Here is a 16,774-nt window from a genome sequence, read left to right as displayed (position 1 = left end):
CGTCCAAAACAAAAATTAGAATAGTAGTCTACCTTTTTGAAAATCCCCGAACTCTCTGGCGTAATTGGAGACAGCTCGGTTCTCATACCTGCTGTGTTAAGTCTATGGTGATAACATGGTTTTGGTTGGATTCTATGGAGAGAATCAGCTTTATTCATTCCTGTGCTTGGAAAAGAGGAGCCCCTTAAGAATTGTTCTTGGGTAATTGTGGATATTTGATGGAACACCGAAACTCGACAAGTGGTAATTTCTTAAAGAATAATTACAATGTGGTGTCTGAGACCATACTAATGAACTTTTCATTACCGTTAAACTCCATCGGCCTCTCTTGCACTTTGAAGGCATCCTTTTCCTGTGCATGCTTTTGTAACATGCACTGGTTCCTTGGAAATAACTCATAAATACTGAGTCTGTTCTGGATGTTGACACATCTCACTAAAAAAATATTGGAAAGTCCCATTTGTTAACACTTTCAAAAGGGGAAGTGTTAAATTATCAGGAAACTGTCAAGCAAGTTTTGATTTTTTTTTTTTTTTTTTTTTTTTTTTTTGCTTAAAACCTTAAAATTTACCATTGGCAACAAGTCCTGTCCATTGTTTCCCTTGAAGTGACAGATCTGATTTGTTCGTTTTTAGGAAAATGCAATATACCCAAGTCCAATTTACTATAGTTTGTCAGGTTTGTTTGTTTTTTCAAGAAAAATGATGTTCCAACTCAGTAAAGTGTGGGCTCTTCATAAGTGACTTTCTTCAAAAAAATGCAGTATGGGAAGGGGAGGAGAAAAAAGTATTCTGGAGAAAACTGACAGACACTATATGGGACAGCAATGTCGTGTTCATAGTCTGGACTGGTGATACAGTGTCATGAGGGCATTTGGTCTTCCTCCCTAAAACCCATCACTCCAGTCTATGAAAAAAACGACAAATCCAATTGAGGGACATTCTACAAAATAACCTGACCAGTCCTCCTTGGAACTGTGAAAGTCATCAAAAAAGGAAAGTCTGAGAAAACCAAGAGGACTCTAAGGACTAAATAGGTGGGATTCTGGACGGGATTGTGAGACAGGAAAAGGACGTTGGGGAGAACAAATCTGAATAAAGTATGGATTTGGTTATGATAATGTATTGCTATTGGTTCGTTAGTTGTGACAAGTGTGCCATACTAACGTAAGATGTAATGATTACATCCAATGTAAGATGTAGTTAATCACTAATGCAACGGGTGCGGGAGAAGGTGCTCGAAGCAAGAATGGAGGAAGGCAATCTCCAGGCTGCAGGGACAGCTTGTACAAATACCTGGGTGGGAGTGCAATGTTTGAAGTCAGAAGGAAGACAGATGAGCTTGGAGTGGAGTGAGCGAGGAGGAGAGAATGGCATGAGGTCAGGGTAGGTGGCGAAAGTCAAGACCTGGGGTCTTTTGTCAGACGGCATCTGCAGTGGTCCAGCACTGGCTTTGGGTTCAGGGCTTTCTGAGGATGAATCTCAGCTATGCCATTACTGGCTGTGTGATTTCGGGTGGGTTACTTAACCTGAGTCTCAGCTTCCCATTCTGCAGAACCGGAGAGATGTTAACATATTTTACCTCCTCAGATGGTTGATTGGTACATACTTACTGGCTGTTTTATCACGTATCTTGAGACAACAGGAGTCAGAAGAATCAAGCTTGAGTGGCAACACCTGACTGATCTCATTTGCATTTTTGTTTATGCATTTGGAATGTGGGTAACATTTTACAGAGGGGGAAACTGCAACTCAGGGACTAAAGCGGTCCCGGAGTCCACCCCAGGAGCGGCCATGCGGGAGCTGTGACTCGCATTCGCATAGCTCGTGCTCAAGGAAGGCAGGAAGAAGGACGCAGCAGCTTGGCATCGCACCCCTCAACTTCAGGACCCGGGTCTGAGGAGAGCGGGCGGGGCGGCCCAGGAGCCGGAAGTCGGCCTTCCGACTTCCTGAGTGTGACCGACGTCGGTTCCAACCAATCCTCTGCATGAAGGCGAGCCTGCCGGCCAGTGGCGACACATCATCCGGGTTCGGAAGACAGGACGCCAGGGGGCTGGGCCTGGAGGGAGAATGGGGGCGGGGTGTCACGAGCGGCGGGCGCGCAGACCATTGGGCGGCGGGACACTCCTCCCGGGGGTGGGCACTGGCTGACGCGGTGACGTCGACGCAGGTCGGCGCGTCCCGGCGGCCGAAGCGGCGGGGCTGGAGAGGGCGGCGGTGGCCAGCGCGGCAGAGGGCCGGCCGGAGCGCGGGGCCGCGGACGGTGCGGAGCGGGCGTGACCCGTGGCCGGCGGCGGGCGGGGGAGGCCGAGGCGGCGTTTCGGGGACGCGGGGGGACGTTCGGAGACCCCTGGGATGAGCCGGTTGGAGAAGGGGCTGGGTCGGGGCTTGCGAGGGGCGTGGCGGCCTTGGGGACGCTCGAGCCGGGATGTTAGGGCTTGGAGGGACTTTGGAGGGGGCCATCGGGGTGTACCCTGGAGCTTGTCCGAGGGTTGGGGGAGAAGACAATGGAGGAGACTCTGAGATGTGGCCCTTTGCGGATGGGGGAGTCGGGGCGCGGTCCTCTGCCGGGGTGCCAACGAGGAGCGGGGAAGCAGTTAGTCCTGTCGGGTCGGCGGAGGTCAGGGGGAGGCGACAGTGGGTAGTGGGCTGGCCGGAACTTGGAAGCCATTGTTCAGTTCCCGAGGAATTCAGCGCACCACTGAGGAAGGTCTTAAGAGATCTGTGGAGGTCAGGGGTTTGTGGGTGGAATGGGTGAGGACAGGAGGGGTTAAGGTCGTGGGTGGGCCAGGAGGTGGGGGGTGTTGGCACTGGAACGACTTAGCAAGTTGGACAGGTGTGAGGGAGCCCTGGGGTTTGGGGGTGTGCAGAGTGTGGGGGGAACTTGCAGGAATGTGGGGGCGGCGGCTTTGGATGAGCAGGTTGGGAGAAGCCTAGGAGGGAGAGGCAGAGGGCTGGGGCAATGTGTGGGATCCAGAGGTGTAGGCCTGGGGGCAGTTTTGGGGCCAAGCCGGCGCAGTGGGTCTGCCAGAGACCTTTTGGGTGGTGTGTCCAAGTGAGATAACGGGAAAGTACCCAGCCGCCACATGCATGTGCCCTTTATGAGGAGTGTGGAACTTAGTTTGAGGATGGGGTGGGGTGGGGGGGGGTGGGGAGGTTGTTCCATGTAACTAAGAGTAATAGCTGGCGTCTCACTTCTTCCCTATTTCCCTTTCTCCTCCAGGGTCACAGCTAGGGGACTCCCTGAGGTCCTGTCTCCAGCCTTGATCGAGGGGAAGGCACCAGAAGGCAGACCTCACCCACCATGTCAACGTTCAGGCAGGAAGATGTGGAAGGCTACTACGAGATGGGGGAGGAGCTGGGCAGGTGAGCAGGGCTGGCTTTCGGGGCTCTGGGCATGGGAGAGGGACACTGTGGGGTTTCTGCATAGTATCCCTCTTCCTGTCCTTCATCCTCCTCTCGGAGACGGAATGAGTCAGTGGCATGTGCTGGCCGAAGGAATGTAGGCTTTGGAGTCAGGTGACCCTGTCCGCACATGGTTGCTCTGACCTTCTCTGTGTTTCCTTTGGGGAAAAATAGAATTGAGCACACGGAGCACCTACCAGAGTGCCTGCCGCGTGGCGTGAGAGCAGTAAGTGGTGGCAGTGTTTGTTGGTAAAGGTCTGTCCCTCTATTTAATCCTCTTTTGAGGGAGATGATTGGTTTTTGTGCACATTTGCAGGAGAGGCCTCCTGTCTGGACCCACATCCCTGCCAATTGTTTAGCATTCTTGTGGGAAAGAGCAGAGGTTTCCCATTCCAGCCAGGCAGCTGATTTCCTGTCTGGCGGGACCTTGGAGTGTCCCCTGAGAACACCCTGCCTCAGACTAGCCAGGCACCATCCATCCCCACCCCCCCCAGCCTCAAACCTTATTTGGTGAGTTCGCTGCTGACCAGCCCCATGATGTCACCAAAAGGGAATGTAAATAACTGAGTCGTGCCTCACGCCTTGGCTGAGAAAGTGTTTCAGGTTCATTTGGGATTCTGAAGTCCCTCCTTTAGGAATTTCCTTAATAGAATGTTAGAGAATGTAGGCTTCCCACCCCCTCCCCCATTCTTCTCGTCCTTTATTGTTGGAAATGTGTTAGGGCCTCCGCTGAGGGTGGGCTTGGCCAAAGTCAGTGGAATGTCCCGTGTATATTCCCCTTCATCCATGGATTCCACTGTTAGGAATTAATTCCATGGGCATATTTACGTATGTGGACCCGGTGACCTAAGAACAGGGGGAGTCGTTGTGAAGATTTTACGTGAATAAAGGACAGGAAGCTTCTCCAGTGGTCCGCCCGGCACTACTGCCTCTGTGGAGTCTTACGCAGCCGTCACAAGGAGCCAGGCAGCCTGTGTGATGTTTGCCACCTCGGGAGCAGGTGGAAATTTTGTAGTCGCTGGGTCAGTTTTAATAATTAATATCTTTTATTCAACCCAGTAGATTGAACTATTATCATTTTGCTTGTAGTCACAACAAAAATTACAGGTGAAAAATTTTACTGTCTTTTTTTGATACGAAGCCTTTGAAATCTGGTGTGTGATACACGTTCCCAGCACAGCTCGGTTCGGACTGGCATGTGGGCCACCGAGTGGCTGTCATCTCGGACAGCACGGCTCCGTCCGATGATCCTGAACGTACTCGGACATCCGTGAGGTGAAGGGTTAGAGGCACAGGACAGCGTGCACGCCGTGCTGCATTTTGTATGAATTACAGATGTTGTTTGGACGTCCCAAGGTCTGGTCTGTCTTTCTGTTACTTGCGTTCATCTACGGAAGGACCTACAAGGCAGGTGCGCTTGCCTTCCCCGTTTTATAAAGAAGTGGAGGCCGAGAGGAGGGAAGCAGCTTGCCCCAGGCCACACGGACCGGAGGTGGGCCTTAGGCTTCTGCTTGCCCCCCTGGAAGAGGCCCATCAGATGTCCCAGTGAGGCGGAGACCTGCACGTTGGGAAGAGTACGCATCCTTGTGCCCCGGACAGCGTCTTCTCTGGTGCTCGCTCCGCACCTCGGCAGGTGGCTGCCGCAGCAAGCTCTCGGCTTCAGAGCAGGGTCTTCCCCGAGGCTAATTGCTGACTGTCTTTGGGGGATCAGCTGCTGGGCATCCTCGTGGTGAGGAGGACCACAAATAAAGCAGGGCCTCGTTTCCTTGTCCCAGGGCGATGGGGCTGCACGAAGTGGAAGCACGTTTCTTTGTGTGTGTGCTTAGGAAGGGTTGGGGGGTTCTTCGTAGTCCACCTTCACACCAGTAGTCTTGGGGAGCAAGTCAGTCTGTGGGTTGACACGCGTGGCCTTCCACTGTGGGCGGGGGGCCGCGAACTGCAGAGATGCGCGCTCTCCCGGGCCTGCAGGCGGAGGTCCAAGATGGAGGTGTCCGCACTGCTGGTTCCTGCTGCGGTGCCTCTCCTCGGCATGCACACAGCCGTCCTCCCTGGGCCTCACAGGGCTGTCTGTCTGTGTGCATACGTCCTCCTTTCCTCTTACAAGGACACCGGTCAGATTGGATTCAGCCCACTTCTCTGAGCTCATTTTATCTGAATCACCTCCTAGAGGTCCTGTCTCCCGTTCCCGTGAGCTCTGCCTTACTCCTCTTCATTTGTTCAGCTTAGAGCAAAGCACGGGAAACCAGTCTTTGTATTTGAAAATGAGGCCCCATGTCCAGCACTTAGCATAGCGAACATTCAGAATTCGATGTCATTCCCACTGGGGGTTTGTCGTGGGACTTGAGCTTGGCTGGTGCAGGCAAAGAGAAGGGAAGGCATTTTGGGTGGTGGGGAGAGTTAGTGGAGATGTGGAGGGCAGCATAACGTACCCAGGGGACTATTGTGGCAGGTTCCAGAGGTAGGGGGCGAGGCCTGACCAGGAACATTGCGTTTCTCCGCTGACCTGTGCGCTTGGCTTTTGGATTAGTGTTTGAGTCTCTTGTCACTGCTGTCACCGATCATCACAGTTCAGTGGCCTAGAAGGACGTGCAATTATTATGTGAAAGGTCTGGGAGTCGGGAGGCTTAAACAGGCCTGTAGGGGTGATTCCCCCCAGGACTCCAGGGAGACCCGGCTCCTGCCTTTTCCTGGCCCTCGGCACCCCCTCCATCCTCATCGCCAGCAGCACGGGGTCTGCCCATCTCTGGGACTCCCACCCTCTGGCTCCCTGGGAACCCAGGGTCACCCCCACCTCAGGGGCCGCGACTTAATCCCACCTGCAAGGTCCCTTTTACCGGGAGCAGTGATCCGTTGACAAGTTCTGGGTATTCACATGTGGGCGTCTTTGGAGGGGCCATCGTTCAGCCCACCGTGTTAGTAATAATTCTGCGCCTCCCACCTGCCCACCTGGAACGTCGCCAGTCCTCTGACTGAGCGTGGGTCGAGCACACCTGTGCTGGCACCATGGATCGGTCCGCTTATCGCACGAACCCAGTTAGGTCCCTCACCCGTCTGTGTGTCTCTGTTCTGAGGCTCGTTCTGCCTGCCTGTCCTCCCTCTGCTACTGCCAGCTTCTGAGAGCCCAGCTGCCTGCCCCTGTCTCGCCCTTCCTTCCTCTGCGCCCTCCCCCTCATTTCCCTGAGATGTCACGTCGTCTCTCTTCTGTTAGTACCTGCTGGTGCCGTGAAGTTTCCTGTCAGGAGTGTGTGCTTTGTCTTGCCATTGGTCCCCGCTTACGTGGAGTCAGCAAGCTACGGCCTGTGGGCAAATCCGGCCCCAGCCTCGTGTGGTCCTGCCTGCCTCTGAACCTGGAATGGTTTTTTATTTTTTTAAAAGGTTGTAAAAACACACAAGAATTGTGACAGAAACCACATGGCCCATAAGGCTAAAAATATTTACTGTCTGGCTTTTTTCAGCCAGCTCTTGAGTTAAAGTAAGTGAATATAACTAAGTTCCTGGATAGCAAGATAATTTGGACATTGGACAGTTCCCTGGAGAGCAGTAAATAGGATTTCTCTCTCTCTCTCTTTTTTAATAACCGCCGTCTTGAGATATAATCCACATGCTGTACAGTTCACCTATTTACAGCACGCAGGTTAGTGATCTGTAGTGTATTTACAGGGTTTTGCAACTGTCACCCTAAATAATTCCAGAAGATTCCATCACCCAGAAGCAACCCCATCCCCGTCAGCCATCCCCTCCCCTCCCCTCCCCCGGCCCCCATGAGCCCCCTTCCTGTCCGTGGATGAGGCTGTTCTGGACGTGTCGCACACGTGGACTCCCACGCCGGGGGCCTTCTGTGTCTGGTTCCCTCTCTGAGCGTCGTGGGCTCGGGGTCCATCCCTGGGGCAGTGCGTGTGGGCGCCCAGCTCCTGTCCGCGGCGGAGGGACACTCGAGCGCGTGTGTTGGACACATTGTATTCATGTTGATGGCCGTCTGGTTGTTTCCCCCTTGAGGCTTCTGTGAATTGTGCTGACTGAGGATTTGTATAGAAGCTTCTCTGGATTTCTGTTGTCATTTCTCTTGGGCAGACACTGGAAGGAACTGCAGAGGCGCATGGAAACAGTATCTAAGCTCCCGTTTCCACGGGCGCAGGACCTGCCCCCGCCCCCCCGGTCCTATCAGTTTAAAAATGTGCGTGTTTCTCTTACTCGGCCAGTTGAATAAGAAGCCCCTTTGAAGCCAGTGGCTTTTTAAATTTTTTCTTAGGTTTTTAAAACTGATGAAATAGACTATGGAAAGTCGAATCAGTGTAAAATTATATCACATGAAAGTAAAAACCCCTCTTGGCCGGCTCAGCCCCCTCCTCTGACACGGGCGGCGAGCGGGGCGGCGAGCCCTCAGGCCTCCTGCCGGCTGTGCCCAAGGAAGCCCCGCCTGTCGGCCAATTTCTCCCGGCTGCTTGGGATCCCACCGGCCCCGGGATGGACGCAGTTCCTTTTGTAAACACGGAGCGGCGTCCCTGCTCTCGCTGGGCAGACCTGCCGTGGCCGCCCTGGACCCACCTGGCAGCTCACCTGGCACCTGGATTCCCGGGGCGGCGGGGGCTGGGAGGTGCTGTCCTTTCCGCCCTCCCTGCCCCAGTCCCTCGCCAGGCCCCGCTCGCTCCTCTGTCCCCGCAGCGGCCAGTTTGCCATTGTGCGGAAATGCCGGCAGAAGGGCACGGGGAAGGAGTACGCGGCCAAGTTCATCAAGAAGCGTCGCCTGTCGTCCAGCCGGCGGGGTGTCAGCCGGGAGGAAATCGAGCGGGAGGTGAACATCCTGCGGGAGATCCGGCACCCCAACATCATCACGCTGCATGACATCTTCGAGAACAAGACTGACGTGGTCCTCATCCTGGAGCTGGTCTCGGGCGGGGAGCTCTTCGACTTCCTGGCGGAGAAGGAGTCGCTGACGGAGGACGAGGCCACTCAGTTCCTTAAGCAGATCCTGGACGGCGTCCACTACCTACACTCCAAGCGCATCGCCCACTTCGACCTCAAGGTGGGCCCGCGTGGGGCGGGGGTCCGGGGAGGGGTCCAGCTCTTAAGGCACAGAGTGCAGGCCGGCGACCTGTGGGGGGTTCCCAGGGGAGATCCGGGGCTGTCCCTGGGGACGCGGGGCCGGCACAGCAACGGGGTCCTCCTCCACCCCCAGCCAGAAAACATCATGCTGCTGGACAAGAACGTGCCCAACCCACGGATCAAGCTCATCGACTTCGGCATCGCCCACAAGATCGAAGCAGGGAATGAGTTCAAGAACATCTTCGGCACCCCCGAATTTGTGGGTACGGCTTTGCATGGGGCCTCGGGGCCGGGTTTGTGGGGCCATTGAGGATCCCTGGCCTGCACGGACACCTTGAGCCTGGTCCCTGGGCACCGGCCCCGCTCCCCCCACCCCGCAGATTTCCTCTCCCGAGTCCTGGTGTCAGGCACGTGGAGGTCAGGCCTTCCTGCCCGGGAGCCAGCCCTGCCCCATACCCCCTCCCCCCAGGTGGGCCGTGCCACTCCCTGTGGCTGTGTCTCCTGTGCTGCCTCAAATGTACCCAGTGTCTGACCCTGCCCCTTCCGTCTCCCTGTCCCCGCAGCTCCAGAGATTGTCAACTATGAACCCCTGGGTCTGGAGGCAGACATGTGGTGAGTGGCGGGGAGTGGTGGGGCCAGGGCAGCCCAGCACACACACATCTGGCATGGAGCACCTTTGCTCCTCGGGGACGCCCCCAGCCGTCCGTGGGAGCTGCCAGGCCACAGCCGCAGGCTGGGATGTAGCCCATCCATCTGGTTGTGGTGCTGTTGGGCGTGGGCAGGACAGACCGTTGCCTTAGAACGGGGGTCGGCAAACGATGGCCTGCCAGCTGGAGCAGGTCCATGAGCTTGAAATGATTTTCTTGTTAAGGTGTTGTTAAACACAAAGCAGACAAGTGACAGAGACTGTGACCCACAAAGCCTGGAACATTCGCTGTCTCACCCTTTGTGGAAAGCGTTTGTCAGCGCCTTCGAGCACAGCAGGCATCGTAGAGTCCCACATTTGCCCCAGCCCCTCCCGTGCCCAGTTTGAGCCTTGATGGGTGTGGCCAGATGAGCTCAAGTGTCCAGTCCTGAGACCCCCAGAGCCGAGGGAGGAAGGGCCTTAGTGGAGGCCGTTCAGACCCTGGAACGAGAGCAGGCCATGGGCTTCTGGCTTCCCCACCTGGGCTCCGGACCCCTGGCCATTTAGAGATTCTGGGAATTGGGGTGCTATCCCCCACCGCTGAGCTGACTGTTCTTCTCTTCTCATGTGTTTGCTCCAGGAGCATCGGAGTCATTACCTACATCCTGTGAGTGCCTGGTTGGTGCTTCCTGCGTCCCCTGGGTCCCTGCTGGGTCAGGAGCAGGGTCAGGAAGGCTTCTGGGCAGGGAGAGGGACTGCGGGCTCTGACCCACCACAGTGCTCAGTGAACTTGGTGGACGGATGGGTGGGAGGATGGTGGGTGGGTGGGTGAGCAAACGAATGGGGGAGGAAGGTGATTCCCGTCTCAGTCTCCTGGAGGGCCCTGCTCTGTGCAGAAGGGGTTTCCCTGACCTGTTCCCCCAGGCGCCACCGTTGGACTGTTCCTCACCTCCATCCCTGTCAGGCAGGCCCCCACTGCTTTTTCTTCCCTTGTCAGGTGGCATAGCAATCCACCCTGAAGGTTTCTTTTTTTTTTTTTTTAAGATTTTATTTATTTATTCGACAGAGATAGAGACAGCCAGTGAGAGAGGGAACACAAGCAGGGGGAGTGGGAGAGGAAGAAGCAGGCTCATAGCGGAAGAGCCTGATGTGGGGCTCGATCCCATAACGCCGGGATCACGCCCTGGGCCGAAGGCAGATGCTTAACCGCTGTGCCACCCAGGCGCCCCAACCCTGAAGGTTTCTTAAGATGGGTTTTTTTTTTTTTAAAGATTTTATTTATTCATTTGAGAGAGCAAGTGAGCGAGCACAAGTGGAGGGAGGGGCAGACGGAGAGGGAGAAGCAGACCCCCCCCCTCCCCCCACTGAGCAGGAGTCTGATGTGGGGCTCGATCCCAGAACCCTGGGATTATGACGTGAGCCGAAGGCAGATCCTTAACTGACTGAGCCACCCAGGCGCCCCTTACCTCAATCTTTAAAAACAAAACCGCAAACTATTTAAAAGCCCATCTTGGGGCTGCGCCCTCTTCTCCACACGTGGAGGCATTCACCAGCCTAGAAACTTTGAGCCCTTTCATTGAGGTATTTTATGGGGGTTCCATCATGTAGGCATGAGTGATTAAATTGTCAATGACGAACTCAGTCTCCAGCCCCTCTTCTTGCCCCAGAGGTCGGGGTGGGCCAGCACGTCATCCTTCTAACCCCATGGCTGCTTCCCCGGCCACCAGCCCCAGCCCCAGGTCATCTAGGCTCCTTCCAAGTCTCCTCCTTCATGTAGGCGCTGGTGTGGTTGAAAGGGGCTCACGATGGGCGGCAAAGGGCTCTTCTCATCTTACCACCTGCAGGCATTTCAAAAACCGGGGCTAGAGACCGAGTATCATAACAGGTGCTCCCACCTTCTTAGTTCTCAGCGTTTAGGAGAGTACAAGGCTTATGGGAGTTCTGTGCCCGAGGACAGGGGTGAGGACCAGGAGTGTGCCCCTTGTACGTCACCGTGACGCATGCCCAGAGCCCCGTGGGGTGGTGGGGTGCCCCCCAGCACAGCTGCTCGGGACGCACTGATGTCCTTGTGTCATCTGTGGTGACGTGCACCCTGCCCAGGGGCTGGCGTGGTGTCGGCCAGGACACCCTCCTGGGAAGTCGCCAGCTTTCCCTCTGTAATCACTATATGTTTGGGGCAGATGTTTCCAGCTTCCTTAGAGATGCTTGCCCCCTGTTGAGTGCCCATCAGCGGCTGGCCGTGACCCTTTTGTGCTTTCTGGTGGGAGGCTGGGGGCTGGTTGGGGGCAGGTTCCAGGGAAATGTGGGTGGCGCGGGGAGCCCAGGGCCCAGCATTCGCTTTCCTCTGCGTCTGGCCCGCGAGGCGGCAGGGCAGTGCCGGCCGGTAGCCCAGGAAGCGGCCTGTTTATGGAGCAGGTACCGGGGACGCTGAGGCCTGTGTCCGCCTTCCAGCTTGAGCGGCGCCTCCCCGTTCCTGGGTGAGACCAAGCAGGAGACCCTGACCAACATCTCGGCTGTGAACTATGACTTCGACGAGGAATACTTCAGCAACACCAGCGAGCTGGCCAAGGACTTCATCCGCCGGCTGCTCGTCCCTGGCAGGGAAGGCCGCCCGGTCCCCTGAGAGCACATCCCTCCATGCCATCCCCGTTCATAACTGGGAGTTGGGGACGGCAGTGGATGCTTAGCTTGGCTCCTGCTGTGTCTTCAAGAGTTGTTCTTTCCTTGCGGACATTTAAGATAGGTTTCATGTGAAATTCCAGATTCCTGGGATACTTTTCCCAGGAGAATCTAAAACTTCTGGCATCATGGAGCCCTCATTCACGGAGAGGGGCTCCTGTTGGTGACAGTCCTTCGCTTGCACGAGCCGCCCATTCCTGCCACCTGCCTGGTCCCTCCTGTGGGCACCTAAGTTGGTGAGACCTAGCATTAGGTCCCTCCGAGGTCCCTCGGAAAGCATGGGAGACCCCGGGGCCTGTGCCTCCGCTGGCCCCTTCGTGGGCTCCTTGCCGGCTGAGCACAGCAGACACTCTGGAGCGCACAGGGCGTTTCACGGGCATGTTAGGGACTTGCCCCCAGGCTGGAGGGGAGTCCCTACGGGTCTGCGTGTGGGAGTTGTCTGAGGTGGGGGCTGAGAGCAGAGGTGCAGGGGAGAGCTTGGAAAACTCCTTCCCTGTTCTCTGCTCGTCTCCCTGCCATCGTCGTGGGAGAATGGGGCACATGGCACGCATGGGACTAACCAGGGTGGGGGGGCTCTTCCAGGAGAAGAATGACCATCGCCCAGAGCCTGGAGCATTCCTGGATCAAGGTGAGGTGGGCAGGGCTGCTCCCACTCAAGGACAGCAAGTACAAGGCCTCTGTCCAGGGAGAGTCCCCGGGGGGTGGGCCTGGGTGGCAGAAGGCACGGGGTGTGCCCTGAGCTGGTGTTGGAGCCGTCTCCCTGTGATACCCAGCTGGCTCTTCAGCCCCTCTGCCCGCAGCAGGGCTTCATCCCACGGAAACTTCCAGAACAGGTGACCTCTCGGCCAGGAGCAGCGGCTCCTGTAAAGGGCCAGAGAGTCTGTGTTTTCTTCTCTGCGGTCTCTGGCGTGACTGCTGAGCTCTGCCGTCCTAGCAGGAGAGTGCCAGAGCCACACGTACCCCACATGAGTGGGAGGGGCGCGTGCTGATATGATGTTATTTAGGAAAGCCAGTGGAGGGCCGGATGTGGCCCTGGGTGGCCACCGCCCACCCCTGCTCCGGGCAACGGGCCTCTCTCTCTGCAGGCCATCCGGCGGCGGAACGTGCGGCGCGAGGACAGTGGCCGGAAGCCCGAGCGGCGGCGCTTGAAGACGGCGCGCCTCAAGGAGTACACCATCAAGTCCCACTCGAGCATGCCCCCCAACAACACCTACGTCAACTTCGAGCGCTTCTCCAAGGTGCTGGAGGAGGTGGCGGCGGCGGAGGAGGGCCTGCGGGGGCTGGAGCACAGCCGGCGCCTCTTCCACGAGGACATCGAGGCGCTGACGGCCATCTACGAGGAGAAGGAGGCCTGGTACAGGGAGGAGAACGAGAGCATCGGCCAGGACCTGCGGCGGCTGCGGCAGGAGCTGCACAAGACCGAGGCCCTGCAGCGGCAGGCGCAGGAGGAGGCCAAGGGCGCCCTGCTGGGGGCCAGCGGGCTCAAGCGCCGCTTCAGCCGCCTCGAGAACCGTTACGAGGCCCTGGCGAAGCAGGTGGCCTCCGAGATGCGCTTCGTGCAGGATCTGGTGCGCGCCATGGAGCAGGAGAAGCTGCAGGGCGTGGGCTGCGGCCTCCGCTAGGGCCGTGCGTGGCGGGGGGCGCCTCGGCAGTGTGGGGCGAGGTGCCTCTGTCACCCCGGTCCGGCCCTGGAGAGTTCCCTAGCTGGGTGCTGAGGCGGGAGGGGGGCTGGGCTGCGATGTGCTCCAGGGGGCTTGGAATTAGAGGCTGCCTCCCCCTGGCTTAGCTCCTCTGTCCTGTGGCTCAGACAGCGGGGCTTCGGGGGCAGTGTCACCCGAGGAACTCTGGGCTCTGTGAGCGGTTGGCTGGCGGGGGGCGGCCTCCATGTGCAGGGCCTGTGTCGGGGGCTTTGCCGAGGGCCTGGGGCTTGGAATCCGAAGGGCCTCGCCTGCCCCTGCTGGACACCAGGGTCCCGACTCTTGTAGAGACGGAAGGCAGCTCCCCGGGGTCCACGGTGGAGGCGGTTTCTGACCCAGCTCTCGCCATCCCCACCCTCACTGCGCCCCCGGCCCTGAGCTGGCACCAGGACCCGTGGAGGGGATGGCCCAGCCCTCGAGGCGTCGGTTTGGAGGGGCTACTGAGGGTGTGTGGCCAGGCACGGAGAGAAGGCCAGGGCGCCCCAGGTGCCGGCTGAGGAGCCATCACAGCCCCCATGCTCCTCTCTCAAGCACCTGGGGCCAAGCGCATGCCCCGACCTCACTCCCCGTTCCAGTGCTGCCCTTCAGACTGTCAGGGCTCACGGTAGCCCCTGTGGAGTCGTCGCCCCCCGAACGCTCTGTGAAGGCTTAGTGTCCCCTGAGTGCCTGGCCAGCCCCTGCTGCTCCCTGCCGCCCCCAGCTGTCCCGATTGCCCTGGACCAGAGGGGTTGAGAAGGGGTTGCAGCGGGCAGTGCTATCGCCCACCACTAGGTGCCGCCCTCGAGCAGGATGGAGCGCCTGAGGAAGGGCCTTAAGGTCCGGGCTTCACCAAAATGTGGGTCCCAGGCAGGCGGTGCTCTGCGCTTGTCTGCTGCAGTTCGGGTTAAACGAGTGACGTCTGTGCAGCCCCTCTGTAGCCCGGGAGCAGTTCTCTGGACAGAGCCCTTCCTGGGCCTAGTGCAGGGGGGAACCAGGCAGTGGGACTGGCCAGGACCTCAGGACCCGACTGGGGGGTCTGTCCGAGCTGTCCTCCTGCGTGCCTAGGTCTGGCCCCAGGCTGGGATGGGAGCACTGTGTACCCCTCTGCGAGCTCTCTTGTACCCGTTTGCATGTGTCTGCTCCAAGTCTACAGGAAATAAAGCCTCACTTCCCAACACGGCTCTGTGTGCGCTCAGGCCCAGGCGCCCACTGCTGTGGCCTCGCGGGCGCATGCATCTGTGCCCCTCTGCTGCTGCCCCTGTGCTCTTTGGGAAGAAGAGAGCATCATGGGTCGCCTTGCAGGCTGCCCTGATCTTGGGGTTCAGCTGGTCTCACTTCGCTGTAATGAACCAGAAGCTTCCAGGCACCCATGGTGACGTCAGAGGGGTTGCCTGTCCCTTAGTGCTGCCTCAGGGGCTGCCAGGCCACACATGGGCTCCACTGCCCTCTCTGGGCCCCAGCAGGGTCGAGCTATGAGCGGTTGCCTGGCGGGGGCGGCCTCCGTGTGCAGGACCTGTGTCGGGGGCTTTGCCAAGGGCCCGGGGCTTGGAATCGGAGGGGCCTCACCTGCCTTTGCTGGACAGAGGCCACCCTGTCTGCTCGGAAGGGAAGGGAGTGTCGCCCCCACTGCTGCTTGCTGCAGCCTCTGGGTCTGGAATGTGGTTCCAGGAAGGAGCCCTCCTACTTCCTTCCCAGGAGCCCAATCCCCGAGCGTCAGTGGAGCCCCTGGCCATCTTTTCATTGCCTCGTTCCATACACGCCGGGCCACGTTTCTGCTCATTTGCCTTTTTTTTTTAAATTTGAGATCTGACCTAACGTAACATTTATCCTGTTTAATCTGCGTCTGGATCACAATGGCAAGTTTTAGCATTTCAGTAAATTTCCGCTCTCTGACTGCTCAGACCTCAGGCCTTCTCTGTTTGTCCCTAACAGTCCTTTGCAGCTGGCTCGTCCAGCTTAGGACCTGGTTTGGCCAGCACATGGTGTCTGGCCGTTAAGTCCTTTAGGACGATGACTGAGCAGCAAGTGTCCCTAGATCACGCTGCAAAGAGTGGTGGGCCGGCTGTGGGAGAGGGGCACCCAGATGTGTGTAGTGCGTGTGAGATCAGTAGGGCTCCAGACGCCCCGGGAGGCATCAGCCAGAGGTTGAGACAGTATCTGTCCTGATGCGGGAGAGGAGGGAGTACTAGTCCATCCACCTGCTGGATTGGGTAGAAACCGAAATTCACATTGCACTTACACCCACACTTTCAGTGTCCAGCGTCCGCACGCCGCAGGCCTAGATGCACAGCATCTCAGGGTGACTGCAGGCGTCCTTGCTTTGGAAACAGCTTGGCCCCACCCCTCCTACCGGGGTTATCTTGGGTTATCTTGGGTGGCTCCGCGCAGCCCAGCCCCAGGTTCCTCACTCCACCGTTTGAGGCCGTGGGGAGCTGCTTTGGGGTCATGCGGTACCCAGCCAGGGCATGTGGCCCACGCCGGTGATCAGCAGATGGTGCCGTCGTCTTGCAGAGCCTGTGGGGCTTATACGGTTCTTATTCTGACTTTGGCCCACAGACTCCGAGATGGCCCCCGGGGCTCTTTGCCCCCTGCTGTCACCCCTTGAGAGTGGGCTGGCCCAGCGGGGGATGGAACTAGCAGCTATAACAGGTGATGGACATCGCTTCCCTCATTAGGCTACGTAAGGCTGTGGCTTCCATCTTGCCAGCAGACTCTTCTCGCTGCCATGTCGGAGGCCCAGATGGCCAGGGACAGCCAGCAAGGATGAAGCCCACTGACCGCACGAGTGGTCCCAGAAGCAGACCCTTCCCCAGTGGTGCTGTCCAGTAAGACAGCCCTGGCTGGCACCTGGATCGCAGCCGCCTGAGACTCGCTGAACAGAGGACCCAGGTAAGCCGTGCCTGGGCTCCTTACCCTGGGAGACCGGGCAGAACGCGTGTGGTTTCAAGCCGCTGTTGGCAGTCCTGTGTTACACAGCAGTAGCTGACTGATACACTGAGGAAAACGAGCCGCAAGCTCTCGTGGGTTTACTGAACAATTCACCTGCCCGTCCTGTGATGCCACACTGTCTGCTAAGCCTCCGTTCCCTCTTTAAGGGGCTGTGACTGGGACACACGTTAGTGCTGGGCCTCCGTCTTCCTTCTGCTCTGAGGTGAGGGGCCACTGCGCAAGCGTGCGGGCTCCCTGCCGTCTGGTTTGGCTTTGTGCAGAATGGGGGCGTCATTGTGCCTCTTCTTGGGGAGGCTTGGAGGGGTGGACTGGGGAGCCGTGGATTGCATTCCTCCAACAGGCAGGAACCAGGCCAGACCTGGTGTGTGAAGCTCGTTGGAGGGGAGCGTTTAAAGCTT

The 16,774-nt window shown here is 57.9% G+C and overlaps 1 protein-coding gene across 1 annotated transcript; it reads left to right on the top strand.

Moving 5' to 3' along the window:
• Positions 1 to 2,118: 2,118 nt before the first annotated feature.
• On the top strand, positions 2,119 to 15,320 carry DAPK3 (death associated protein kinase 3). Its single transcript, XM_034657524.1, has 9 exons — positions 2,119 to 2,262; positions 3,223 to 3,365; positions 8,067 to 8,427; positions 8,581 to 8,710; positions 9,011 to 9,059; positions 9,713 to 9,739; positions 11,524 to 11,666; positions 12,324 to 12,379; positions 12,837 to 15,320. The coding sequence occupies exons 2-9, from the start codon at positions 3,304 to 3,306 to the stop codon at positions 13,371 to 13,373; spliced, it is 1,365 nt and encodes a 454-aa protein (XP_034513415.1). The 5' UTR covers positions 2,119 to 2,262; positions 3,223 to 3,303; the 3' UTR covers positions 13,374 to 15,320.
• The last annotated feature ends 1,454 nt before the right edge of the window (positions 15,321 to 16,774 follow it).

The sequence above is a fragment of the Ailuropoda melanoleuca genome, chromosome 4 (assembly GCF_002007445.2).
Source record: "Ailuropoda melanoleuca isolate Jingjing chromosome 4, ASM200744v2, whole genome shotgun sequence".
In the NCBI taxonomy this organism is placed as follows: Eukaryota; Metazoa; Chordata; class Mammalia; order Carnivora; family Ursidae; genus Ailuropoda; species Ailuropoda melanoleuca.
This window is presented reverse-complemented; position numbering and strand designations above follow the sequence as displayed.